At 61.0% G+C, this 13083-nt stretch overlaps 1 protein-coding gene across 1 annotated transcript; it reads right to left on the reverse strand.

Moving 5' to 3' along the window:
- Positions 1 to 762: 762 nt before the first annotated feature.
- On the reverse strand, positions 763 to 9439 carry CDX1 (caudal type homeobox 1; the record flags this gene model as incomplete). The annotated part of the gene is made up of 3 exons (XM_084295585.1): positions 763 to 969; positions 1131 to 1276; positions 9013 to 9439. The coding sequence occupies 3 exons, from the start codon at positions 9437 to 9439 to the stop codon at positions 763 to 765; spliced, it is 780 nt and encodes a 259-aa protein (XP_084151711.1).
- Positions 9440 to 13083: the final 3644 nt, after the last annotated feature.

Here is a 13083-nt window from a genome sequence, read left to right on the forward strand (position 1 = left end):
CGATGCTGAGGGTCGGCGTTTGGCCCCTGGGGCTGGCTCCTCTGCCCTGTCCCGGTGGCAAACCTTCTTCTTCTTGTCCTTCCCACTGTGGAGGGTGGTCTCAGACCTCAGCAGGATGGTTCAGTTACGGGATGGAGGTCCAGCACGTCTCCTGGTGGCTTTTTGTGGCCACAGGGATGGAGCTGGGGATGCAGGCGTGGTGGCTGGGGGACACGGGGGGCACTCGCCCAGGTCATGCTGCAGCTCGCTGCCGTCTCCCAGGTTTGGAGGAGCCCCTGTTCCTCCTCAGACCCCACACGAGGGTCCTGCCCGGCTCAGGCCATCCATCTCACTCCGCCGTGGGCAGATCCCGCAGCCCAGCTGAGATTTGTTCTGCCTCGAGTCCAGCCAAACCTTTCCTCTAGTTCAGTCTCGCTCCAACCACCCCCAAAAGCAGCAGGCGGCTGGATCACCCCATAAAGCCGTCCTCCACCACCACCTCACGCCCGTCCTGCTGGCTCTGCGATCGTCCTGGGGGCTACAGCAGAGCCCAGAGCAGCGCGTTGCCCCCGGGGAGAGCAGCATGACCTAACCCACGGTTTGTGTGCGGGACCGAGCTCACCAGCCCCTCGGGAAGGCGACGGTGCCACCTGGCCCAGCCTCGCTGGCTGCCCCCGAGCACAGCCGGGGACAGGGGGGGGGTCTTTGGGCAGGGACCGTCCCTCCTCGGAGCACGGCGACCTGCGGTGCTTATCTCTCGGTGTCCGGAGCTGGCGGAGGGGGCTAAGGCATGAATTCCTCCTTGATGGTCAGCGGCGACGAGGAGACGAGGCTCGGGGCGCTGCTGCCGCACAGGGCACCCATGGGCCCCGGCGTGCCCACGGCCGGGGGGGTCGGCGTGGTGGTGCTGGTGGGCTGGCTCTGCTGCTGCATCTTCTTCTTGTTCACCTTCCGCTCCTTCGCCCGCCGGTTCTGGAACCAGATTTTCACCTGCGGAGAGACACCGAGAGCCGTGCAGAGGAGGGGACGCAGCTGAGGACAAGCACCCCGAGGCCAGGGGATGGGAATCCCAGGGGCTGGAAGCTGGGTGGGAGCAGCGCTGCCCTCTCCCAGCCCCAATTCCACCATTTTTTCCCCATTTCAGCACTGACCTGCCGCTCGGTGAGCCCCAGGGCAGCGGCCAGCTCGGCCTTGCGGCGGATGGTGATGTAGCGGCTGTAGTGGAACTCCTTCTCCAGCTCCAAGCGCTGGTGGTCCGTGTACACCACGCGGTATTTGTCCTTCGTCCTGGTCTTCCCTGGCAGAGGAAGCAGAGCAGGGGTGAGCCGAGAGGGGCTGGGGGGGCAGGAGCATCCCTGAGAGCATGGGGGAGCTGCGCAACCCCATGGGTGGCTCTGGAGAAACGTGGTGACGATCTGGGACCATGGGGCGAGAGAGTTGGGGGTTCCTATGGGCTCTGACACCCATCCTGGGTAACAGAAGGGTGTTTCTCTGTGTTGGAAAGTGCCTTGGGGCAGGGGAAGTGGCTCGGTGGGAAGGGCAGGAGGGGTTCAGCTGCATTGCAAGAGGATGGGCTGTAAATCCCACGTGCCACGATGTGCCATCCCCAAAAGGAGCAGCTCTGCAGCCCCGGGCTGAGCACCCAGAGCACAGGCAGCCTGCACACATCCAGCCTGGGAGGGCTGCGGGGAGCACAGCTCTTTGCCACGGAGCCCAAGCCCACGGTGCCACCGCTTCAAGGCCCACGGATCACGGAAAGGAAAAGAGGAAAAACCCAGAGAGCTCCGTTCTTGGGTTCCCCCAGGTTTGGGCGCAGTGGAGCGAAGCTGCACTCCCACAGAGACTCCAGCTCAATGTTATTAGACATCAGAGACTCCACACAGAAACACCTTCCCTCCCAGCCTGGAGATCTGCCCGTGAACCAGCTCCGCTTCATTTCTAAGCATCCTGGAGGGGATGGGAAGCAGGGAACGCGCAGGCAGCCCCCCGCCGCCCCCCAGCACACACACACGGGGCTCTTGCATCCCAAATTTGCCAGCAGAGCGATTCCCGGGGGGGTTACAACGTAAATTAAATTTACACATCGTGAGCAGCTCCCTGAGAAACCACACACCCCCTCTGGCTGCGCCAGCCTCAGGGAATCCTACGAGATATCTGTTTTCTCATAGAGTTTTTTTCTTTTTCTTCTGAAAGCAAAACCTTTTCAGGAGAGATAATAACTGAAAAGCGAGCATCTTATTTGCAATATTACTATTTGAATGCCACTGCTCGGTGGAAAAAATAAAATAAAACAGCTGAGAAGCAACGGAATTGACAGCTAAAATAGAGAATACAGAAATAAGGTGGTTTGTGGATATCGCATATGCCAGAAATTTTAGCAGGAATTATTATTTCCTGCTGCAGCCACAAATAGATCCGTCACAGACCATTTTTTTTATTCCCTCTTGGTTGCTCATCCCTGTCGGGTTCCCGGCTCTGCCCCGTTCCTTCCCCTGTGCCAAAAATTGGGGAGCAAACGCAGCCAAGCCAGAGATGGAGTCATTCACCTCGACTAATCGGCGATGTTTGCTGAACTCAGGAATGTATCGTGGGTGATTCACAAGGAAAAGAAAGGGATTTGCAAGGAATACTGTTGACAATGAATAATGCAGCCCCCTTGAATGTCAATGCGGAGTTGCGCTTAGCTCTCCCTCGGCGGCCCTTTTATGGCCCTGTGAAAGGAAAGAGGAAATTTGGGCCGAGCCAGCCCACTGCTGGCGGGGTCCCCTCGTGCCCCAGTGCCGCCGTGGGGAGCTCGGGGGCAGAGGGATGGGGCAGCCCCCAGCCTTTATCCAGTGGACCCAGTGGAGGTGGATGGGGTTGTCCCGGGTCTGTGGCACAGCCCCTGGCTGCTGGAGGGAGCACGAACGGGACAGGGGGTGCAGAGAGCCTGGAATGCCCCATGAGGTCCCACAAAGCGTCTTCCCATCTCCTGCCACCAGCCTGCCCAGCCCCATTGTGCATTCACCCTTCTCGTCCCCAAAAGACCAGCCCAAAGAGCAGCTGGGGCAGCCAAATCAAGACATCCACGGGGCTAGTGCGAAAGGTTTCAGCACTGGGATCAAGGCAGGGCCCGTGGCTTCAAGGGGAGAGGGCATCGTTACTGCTGTTAATGTGTAACCCTAATAGCGCTCACCTGAGCCACGATTAGATAAGGGAATGGCTTTAACACGCTGCACAGGCCCCGGAGGACACACTCCTGAGCGTGCACGCACATGCACTCGCACACGCGCTGGGGGAGACCCCCAGCCCTCAGCCTGTCCCGAGGGCAGCCTTGGGGACGGGGATGGGGACCTGGAGATCCCCACGCTGCACCACGGCACTGGGGCACCTCTGGGATGCACAGGTCAGGGTCACGTAGCCCTGGTGACACGGGGTTGTTGCTTCCCTGCCTCCAGAGCAGGGCAGAGGAAGGGCAAACCAAGCCCCAGCCCCGCACCGTTCATCCCCATCTCTGCACCCACCGGGCTGTGGAAGGCACTCTCCAGCCCCAGCCTGCCCAAGCGATGGCTTTCGGCAAGAAGCTGCACCCAAACGGATAGGCAGGGGGTGTTTTAAGGCTGGTGCGGAGCAACTCTGAGCTCTGAACAGCTGAGCTCAGACCAGGGAGGAGCAGAGCCCTGCACCGTTTCCCAAAGGTCTCCATTTCACAGGTCAAAGCAGCTCCAAATTGCGGCGGCTGCGAGCCCTGAGCAGCGCCGCAGCCATCAGGGCTCCGATCAGGGCAGCACGCAGCAAGCAGGGGTACGGCAGCCCCTTGCTGGAGCCGAGGAGATGAGAGCTCGCCGCCGCATCAGCAGAGGTCCCCGAGGCCTGGGGACACGGGCACGTGCCGGTCTGGGTGCCAGGCGCCTTGCAGGGCTCTTTGCACAGGAGGTGCTGGTGGGGACGGAGCCGGCGCCGCGAGGCTTTGCACGCCCTGCTGCACAGACACTCCTCGCATGACTGGCGTAAAAAAATTGGGCTGCCCTGAGGTGGCTTGGAGAAACACAGGGAAAAAACATCGTGGGCGAGAGTCCCGTCACCAGGGAAGGAGCTTTCACTTGGTGATCCAGCTGCTTTTTTTCTGGAGCAGCATCTGTTTGCAAAGGGGATAAAATCCCCCCCATCCTAGGAAAGCGGGTGCTACATCTCTCCCCAGTAAAAGCCTTAATGAAAACTTTCCCTCTGCCCTGACGTAGCCAAGGCAGAGCTATGGATGGGGAAACTGAGGCACGGAAGCAATGCCAAACCCAAATGGAGCCCCAGGGTCAGAGCCGTGAGCCCTCTGGGGAGCATAAACCCTCCCTCCACCCTCCTACAGCTCCAGAAGGGGAAAATGCAGAGAGAGGGCAGCCAGCACAGCATTGCCCCGTGACAGATACCCCGGGACAAGGGTTGGGATCAGCTCCTAACGCTCAGCTCCCTCCCAGCTGGAGCTCACCCGGCAGCCAGCTGTGCCCCAGCTGTGCTGCACGGAGGGGCCGATGCTCCCTCTGCCGAGCAGAGGCGACCACAGCCCTTTGTGCTGATGCTGGGGACAGACCGCCCGGCACATCTCACTGTCCCCAAACCTGCTGGAAATGGCAGCTCCGAAGCCTGCACTGCCTGCAGAAGGGGCTGAGCAACCCCCGCACACACTCAGGAGCCACCCAGAGCCCTGTGCCGGGGGGTTAAATGCCCACAGGACCCCTGGTGCTGGGACCAGCACGGGGTTCACAAGCCTTACCATTCCCTGCCATATTCCCAGCCCTATCCCACCCGTCCCAGGAAGGACACGGCCACGTGGATCCCGATTTCCAAGCTGCTGGGCTGCAGGCAGGGCTCAGCCATACCCACAGCCCCCCCTGAGCCAACACCGAACCACGCCAGGGAGTTCTTCCTGGTGCCAAACTTCAGAGGAAGCAGCAATGCTGCCACGGCCACCCCTCCCGCAATAAAATCTCATTTGACTCGATAGGTCGAGCACTGGAAGTGTTTCGGTTACAAAACCACGCGCACGCATCCCGATGGTTTTGTAGCCTTTGCGTGCAGGGGATCGAGCTCGGCGCTTCCAAAAAAGCCCTGGGGCTTTGCTATGAATACAACCAGGGGCTGTATACCAGGGTTTGGGGGCTGGCAAAGCCAGGAGCAAAGCCCAGGGCACAGCCAAACAGGGGTGGTGAAGCTGGGAAGGAGCAGAAGCGGCCGGGGCAGAGCCGGGTGTGGGGAGCGCAGAGCAGAGCAGGGGAGCGCAGGCTGGCCCCGGCCGGGCAGGGTGCCGGTGGCAGCCACACGTCCCCATCCCAGCCCTCGGCCACGGAGCAGCAGCCCGAGGCTGGGCGTTGGGGCTGCGGTGATTCAAGCCTTTATTTTGGCAACGGGCACATTCCTGGGGCTGCTCCTCGGTTTTACGAGCTCCGCCGGGAAGGCTCCTGCGCGGGGTCAAAGACCGCGCCGCGAGGGTGCCAGCACGGAGCATCGCCCCCATGGCACGGGTCCGAGCCCTGCTCAGTTCCTCCAGAGCTTCACGGGGCAGGTGACACAGCCTTGGACCCTCTCCCCCTTCACGGCCTCAGCTCCGGGGAAGGATCCGTCCCCCTTATCCGGGCAATCGCAAAGCTAACAGCGCCCAAGCGGCTGTCCTTGAAGGGTCCCCCGCAGGAAATATCTCCATTGGCCGGGGGGTTTAAGTGTCCCTCGGCTAATCCCGGGGTATTAGGCAGCCCGGCCCAGCACGTAGGGACCTCCAGTGCTCCAGGGAAGCCCTTTTTGTTCAAGGAAAGTCGATTCTAGGAAAGTTTGAGCCGCCTGTACCTTGGCCAGCTAAGCATTCAGCAAACCCCAGCGGAGGCCAGGAGCAGGTTGTGGGTTAATAATTCAAGGGGAGAAGATCGGTGGGGCCCCCAGCGGCATGCAGGCACTCTGGGTGACACGGGGGAGCAAAGGATTTCGTGGGGAGCAGCCACATCCCAAAATTGGGGGCCTACAGGAGAACCCATGCAGGGACCTCCCTTGCCCAACACACCCCGTGCCAACGCAAATCCTGCCTGCGCAGGGCTGCTGCATCTCATTCACGGGGGTTTTAGTGTTGCCTTCAGCTTTCAGAGACCTCCCTAGAGCCGAACAAGGAAAAGGGAGCTGGAAATAGAGAATGGAGTTGGAATTGAGGACTGCATGCCAAGCGGGTCGAACCCTGCTCGTGCTCAGAGCATCCTCATCTGCTCTCCGCCTGGGCACCACGGGCACCACACCACGGGCACCCACCCCGTGCCGCCCCAAGCACCTCCAGCTCCCCGGGGATGCCCTGGGCGCACTTTCACTTGCAATATTTAGCTGCAACCAGCTCCATTAGTGACCTAAAGGCCAGCCCCGCGGCAGCACCCGGGCATTTACATAACTAACGAGCAGGGGGTGAACTTCAAAGTTCAGCGCGCTGCCACTTCCAGCACCTTCCTGAGCTTTTTATAGAGCAGGGGTGCAATTCACAAGGAAGTTTGCAAATAATTGTGAATAAGGAGGAAGCGCGAGGCTTTGACACTCCGCTCGTGAAGATTTTATGAGCAGAAAAGGAGGTGATGCTCGGGAAAGAAAAGGAGGGCTGGGGAGGCCTTGTTCCCTCTAATTCCTGATTTCGAGAGCCCTGCATCACAGCCCCTGCTGCTGCCTGGGCTGGGTTTTGCCCTCTGCTGTGGCTAGTTCAGGTATTTAGCAAGAGGTATATCGATTCTGCACCCCGTAAGCCTGACGCTGGGAGATTTCTCTCCGATTTTTCTCAGGCTCTGCTCCGTGCGTGCAGGACCCCCGGCACACTCAGGCCGTGTGTGAAGTCGCCTCTCAGCAAGGCACAGCTCCTTCCCCAGAGCCTGCAAACTGCAGCCGATGGCTGTTTATACAAGGGAAGACGGAGAGGGAGCCGCAATTTACAGCCCTCTGAAGTATTATGATTTACAGCGTTCGCACAGAAACTCTTGATATTTATAGCAAGAAGGGGCGCGTATTCGTTTCCTATTCCCACAGCGGCGAGAGGGGCAGTTAATCCATCCAGGCTGATTAATGCTCAGTTTATTGATTTCAATAAAACAATTCATACCCGAGTCTCACCCTTATCTATGTCAAACCCATCTCTGCTCTGCTCATTTTCAAGCTTTATGGAGAAAAGCGTCCGCAGCACTTGCAGCTCGCTGCCTTACTCTAAAGGGAGAGAACCCCCCGGGGAGGGCATTTGCTGAAGGTGCCCGTCCAACCCAGGGGGGTTTTGCTCTGCTGCCCTGCTCGCTGGGACTGATCCTGCTCTACATGATGATGGCTGGTTTATTTGTTCCTTTGTATGTGTTCAATCTCAGAGATACCAACTCAGCAGCGGCTGATTTTTGCAGAATTCAATCACTCACTTGCCACATAACTCAATCAAGGGGCACTTTCAAGCCCCCGGTCTGTCTCAGTCCCTTGATCCAGAGGAGGAGAGTGCTGATCTCTTTCTCCCCACTTTCATTTTTTCATCTCCTCTCCCACCTCTCTCTAAAAATACACATGAATTCAGACCAACAGAACCTACAGAAGCTGTGGGGTCCCATTCACTGCCTAGAAGGAGGGGGCCATTTTTCCTAAATAAGTATATTCAGGGCTTAAAACAGGCCAGGAAATACCAGCCTGCCTCTCCCCTCCTGCTTGCAGTCTGGCGTTAGCTGTTTGCACCCCCCGGGATGCTCTGCCTGCCCATCACAGCCCCTGCTCCCACTGGGATGGCCCCGATCCCAACCCCACCATGCACCAAGTGCAGCCACGGAGCAGTTTTCCACGCAAGGAGACCCCAAACACCTCTGGGCTGAGCCCCTTGGCACCACACAGCCTCTGAACGGATCTTGGCCATCACGGCCCCAGCACTGTGCGTTGGCCAGCCCCACCTGGTGATGGTGGGGAACCAGAAGCAAGCCTAAAACGGGGACATTTTGCACCTCGATGTGCATTTTTAATCTGGGAGCCATGGCGAGGGACAGGGCGGTGGTTTGGCCAGGCTGGGCTGGGAACCCTGGAGGGGAACATGAAAGGGCACGGGCAGGGCAGGACAAAGGGCCCCCCACACCTCACCTCGCTGCCAAAGGAGCCGGCCAGCATCTCCATGACAAAGCGAAGCCTTGTCAATTTGGGCTGGCCCCGAGGGGTGACTGCCCACCGCCTTTGAAGTGGGCAGCGGGGCGGCCTGCGGGCAGGGGGCTGCAGGGGCCCAGACACTTCCCCCCCCTCCTGCCCCGGGTCAGGAGTTCAGCGGGGACAGGACCCCGGGGACAGGACACGGGGACAGCGGGGCCACCCGGTGCCAGGCACAGGAGAGGGGGCACCCGCACCCACGGCACGCAGCACCCTGAGCACCCCCACGCACCCTGCGCATGGCACCCAGCGCACCTTGCACTCGCACGGGGCGTGCGGCATCGCCCGTGCACACTCACCAACCCCGTGCAACAAGTGCTTTGCACGCAGAGCCTTGCACACCCTGCACTGAATGCGCTTTTGCACCTCTTAACCGGGTGCACGGCCATGCTCACTGCTCACACGCACAGCCACAGCCTTGCACACACACCCTTGCATGCACCAACAGCCTGTCCGTCACCAACTGGAGCATGGATGAGTGCCCCAGCAGTGCAGGGTGGGGCAGGGCTCCCTCAAAAAGCCCCTTTGGGCTGCCTGCAGCCAGAGCACCCCACAACCTCACAGGTCTCCTGTTCTGCTTGCCCTCTCCAGCAGCAGCAGGCGAGGGCAGGGATGGTTCAGAGGCTGGCTGGGACTTTCCAGCCATATGCAAGGCAGAAACCATCCACTAACCCCGGCTGCTGGCGATAAGGAAGGACAGGGCAGCCCATGTCCTGGTACCCTCCATGCCCATCCTCACTCCATGCCACCTCGGTGGCCACACAAGCTCTGTCCCTCCCTTGCAGCCACAGACCCTGCAGCAGGACCCAGCCCTGCAGGACCTCAAGATGAAGGCTCCTCTGAGCAGAGGAAGGAGCCGGGGTGCGGGGCTGGGGGTTTCCTTACCGCTGTTGCTGGTGCTGGGAATGCTGCGCCTCATCCACTCGTAGGGGGTGCGCCTCTGTGCGTTAGGGGACAGCTGGGGGACCGAGCTGCTGATGGGCGGAGGCAGGAGTCCAGAGCCCGGGGGCTGCATGGGGTTAAAATCCGGGGGGCTGAATCCGAACTGCCCCGGGTTGGCGGTGGACGAGGCGGTGGCGGTGCCGTACGAGTGCCAGTCCTCCTTGGCAGGGGTGTAGGGAGAGCCCCAGGCGGCCGCCGGCTGCCCGTGGTGCGGGTCGCTGTTAATCCCCGGCACATGGTGGTAGCTGGCGAAGTCCGAGTACTGGGGAGGCCCCGGCACGTAGTTCTGGGGGTTGAGGTTGAGGCTGGGGTGCCGGACGGGGCTGGGATACATGTTGGTGTCCTTATCCAGAAGATAACCTACATACATCTTCCCCGGCTGGCTCCGCGCTCATGCTGCGCCGTGCCGTGCCGTGCCGCGCCGTGCCGGGCCGGGTGTCGCGGTGTGGCGGCCGCCCCTCCTTCTCCACGCTCACCTGGGCGCCTTGGGGAGCTGTGTCCCGGGGCCAGGCACCTCCCTGCCCACAGGCTTTTATTGGGCCCAACCTCTCGCAGCATTTGCATTGAAAGGCAGGTTTGCATTTCAAAGTGCAGGAACCCCGGGCGGCGGGGCGATTCAAACCTCCCGCCTGCACCCCGCCGGCCCTCTGTCCCCTCGGCGGTCACCAGCCCGCTGTCCCCACGGTCCCTTTGTAGCAGCCGGGGCTGGGGATGCTCCAACACCTCCGGCACCGCACGTGAGGATGCCCCAAAGGAGCTCGTCCTGTCCCTAACGCCACTCGTAACCCCAGGAGTGGGGTGGCGTGGGCTGAGCCCGCAAATTAAATCCTGGCTGCGGGCAGGGGACAGGTTGGGCTGCACCTGGCGTTGGCCCCATCAACCATGTTGGGGACACCAAACCCTGGCTGTGGGGTGGCGTTTTCCCCCTTTTCCCTCCCCAAACCAGCTTCTGCCTGGCTTGGAAATGGGCCGGAGGGAAGGGGTGGCTCGGGGTCCCCCAGCTCTTACAGCATTTGGGGGCAAGCCCACCCCTCCAACCCCATAGCCCAGCCCCAGAGAGCAGGACAGACGGACAGACAGAGCTGGATGCATGCTGGGGGGCACGGCCACTTCCACACCTCACCCAGCGCAGCCTCCCGGCCTGCCCGCTGCTCTGCACAGGGAAGTAAAAAGGAAACCCATAAAACACAAAAACACAACCCTCCTGGGGCTCCGGCACGGCCCCTGAGGGCTGGCAGCGCTGCAGCGAGAGGAGTTTATTGTCTGTTTTCTGTCTTAAAGGAACAAAAAATCCCCATCCATTTTTTTCTGATAGAGAAACCTCCAGGCACAGCCGTTTGCAGGCTCGGGCTTTCACTTTCAGCCCAAGCCCAGGCCCGCGGGGGCTGCCAGGAGGATGTGTCGGCACCTCCCTGCTCTGCAACAGCCCCATCCCTGCTGGGCAAGGGCTGCTCTGTCCTCATCCTCCCCGACTGAAACAGCCCAGACTTGGGCAATAAGAAACTGAAAGAAAGAAAAATAAAAATTAAAAAAAAAATAAAAATAAAAAAAAAAATAAAAAAAAAAGGGGAAAGGATTTTGGATGCAATTGAGAGGAGGGGATAACCCAACAGACTCTCTGCGCCTTCCCCAGTTGTGGCTATGAGCCTGAGATGAGGTTTCAGGGTGGGGCTGCCTCCCACATTTGTGGGGTTAGAAGGAAAATGGTAACAAAAACGACAAAGCTGCTGTGGTTTGAGGAGCTCAGTGCATGCATGCACAGCCACTTCTCACCTGTCCCCCTACAGCTGGCAGGGATGTCCCTCCTGAGCTGGCATCACCCAGGCTCTGCCTCCTGTGACCTTGCCACCCCGGGGTGGAGGTGGCCCCGCAGAGCCCCCGTGGCCAGTGTCCTCCCAGCCCCAGCACGGGGGCTCGGTACGGCTGTCTCCATGCCACAGACCAAGGAAGGATGATTTCCCCCAGAGCCAGCCCAACCCTGGCATCTCCACACCACCTGATTTAAAGGTTTTCCCCAGGCAGCCTCCAGGAGCATCCCAGCAGACCAGGGCTGAAGGCTCCAGAGTCGCTTGGTGCTCAGCCCAGCACGGTTTAGCAGGACATCACTCACACTGGGGTCCCGTGGGAGAGCAGTTTGGGGGCTGCCAGAGCTCCTGGGGGTCCCCAGCTGGATAAGAGGAGGTGGCAGTGCCCTCTCCACCCTCCCCAGAGACCCCCAGCACCAACCCCAGCCTGGGGAGCCCCTTCCAACCCTGCAGCCCTACTGGAAACCCAGAGGAGGCCGGGCAGAGCGGCCAGGATTTCCCCGGCTCTCCCAGGGACTGGGTGCTGCTATCTGTGATCGAGTGATGCCATCTCCTGGAAGCCACGGGGCTGGGGAACGGAGGGCCGGGAGGTCCCCAGGGCCAGGCTGCAGCCAGCTAGCACAGACGGAGCAGCTCTGCAGGGGAGGCCACGGCCTCACCACCTCCTCTGTGCCCATGGAGGAGGCACTCAGGACAGAAACTCAAGTCCTGCATGTCCCCAGCTCGCTCCGAGCCCCTTGGTTCTTTCAGAGGGATGGGGAGATGCCCGCAGAGCTTCCCTTTCCCCCTGGATCCCCAGCACCCCCATGGGCATCTAACCTCCCCGCTGCCCCCCAAAACAACCCAAGGTGCCCCATCCCAGCATCGTGTGCCCCCCCTGCACCCCCAGCTCCTCCTGCTGCCCCCCTGCAGGCAGAGGAGAGCAGGGGGCAGAGCGTGGCTGCTGCGCATCGCTCCTGCCACCCACCCCCAGAGCAGCATCCCGGAGAGCATGGAGAAAGCACAGCCACCCTCGGCCCCGCTGAATGCCCCTAGAGCATCCTCCCACCCCTCTCTGCCCATGTGCAACCCCTGCCCAGCTGCAGGGTCCTGCCTCAGACCCATGCATCCCCTCCTGGCCTCGTGCAGACCCGGTGGAGGTCCCCCAGGGGCAGGGGAACCTCGCTCCCTCCTCGCCTTGTGCCGGCACGGCGCGGCGCAGAGGGTTAACGATTCCCACGTTAAGTGGCTGCAGATGTGTGGGAAAGTCTGGGGCGACCGGACGGCACCGTTATTAACATCCACCCCCCCCGAGCCTGCCGCTGCCTCCCGGGGCCCCGCTCAGCACATTTCATACCAGGGCTGGTGGCGGGGGTGAGCAGAGCGCGTGGGATGGGGGCGGAAAGAGGCTGGGGAGGGGGAGGCAGCGGGATTTCATCCTCTGCTGCTGCCTGCTGCCTCCCCCCAGCACCAAACCCTGAGGAGGTGACAGGGCAGCGCCTGGAGGGACACTGCCCTCTCTCGTGGGCTGAGGCTCTGCCACCACATCACAGCGATGCCGAATCTCCCAGGCTGACCTGTGGCTGATACGGGCTCAGAACTGAAGCCACGGGCCCTTGTTGAACCTCCAGAGAAGTGGAAAGGGCTGAGAGCTGCTGCTCCTGCCCTACCTGCCTCCCCCCTGCTGCCACACGGGACCTGTCGCTGACTCCTGCACATCCTTTCCCACCGTCCTGCCAGCTCACCTGGCTCATGTGGCTTAAAAAAAGCTTTAAAAAAGTGGCTTAAAAAAAGAAATCTTTTTCCCAGGGTCCCCAGCTCATCCTGGGGTGGGACAGCAGGTCACAGAGCTGCTGTGATGCCAGAGCAGAGCACCCCACAGCATCCCCATCCCGCTGGCTTCTGTGCCCCCCAGAAACCCAACACCACGCTGCTCCGAGCCCACGTAAGCTCTAAGGCCACTTATTTGGCCTTGCTGGAGGCCGGAGACCTCCGCAGAGAGCAGCTCTGGCAGCGTCCCCTGCAGCTGTCCTGGCCCCGGGGGAATCGCTGCGTCCCGCAAGCCTCATGGATGGAAGTGCCGGCGCCCAAAATAGAGGTGAGCAAAGCAGGGGGGAGAGGCAGGGGTCACCGAGCTGCTCCCCCCACTGCCCACACACCCGCAGGCGCGAGTCCCTCCGGCGCTGGGGCTTCCTCCGTGCTGGCCTTTCCCAGGAGCTGCCGTGACCCC

This window comes from Netta rufina (genome assembly GCF_964035555.1).
Source record: "Netta rufina genome assembly, chromosome: 14".
Classification (NCBI taxonomy): domain Eukaryota; kingdom Metazoa; phylum Chordata; class Aves; order Anseriformes; family Anatidae; genus Netta; species Netta rufina.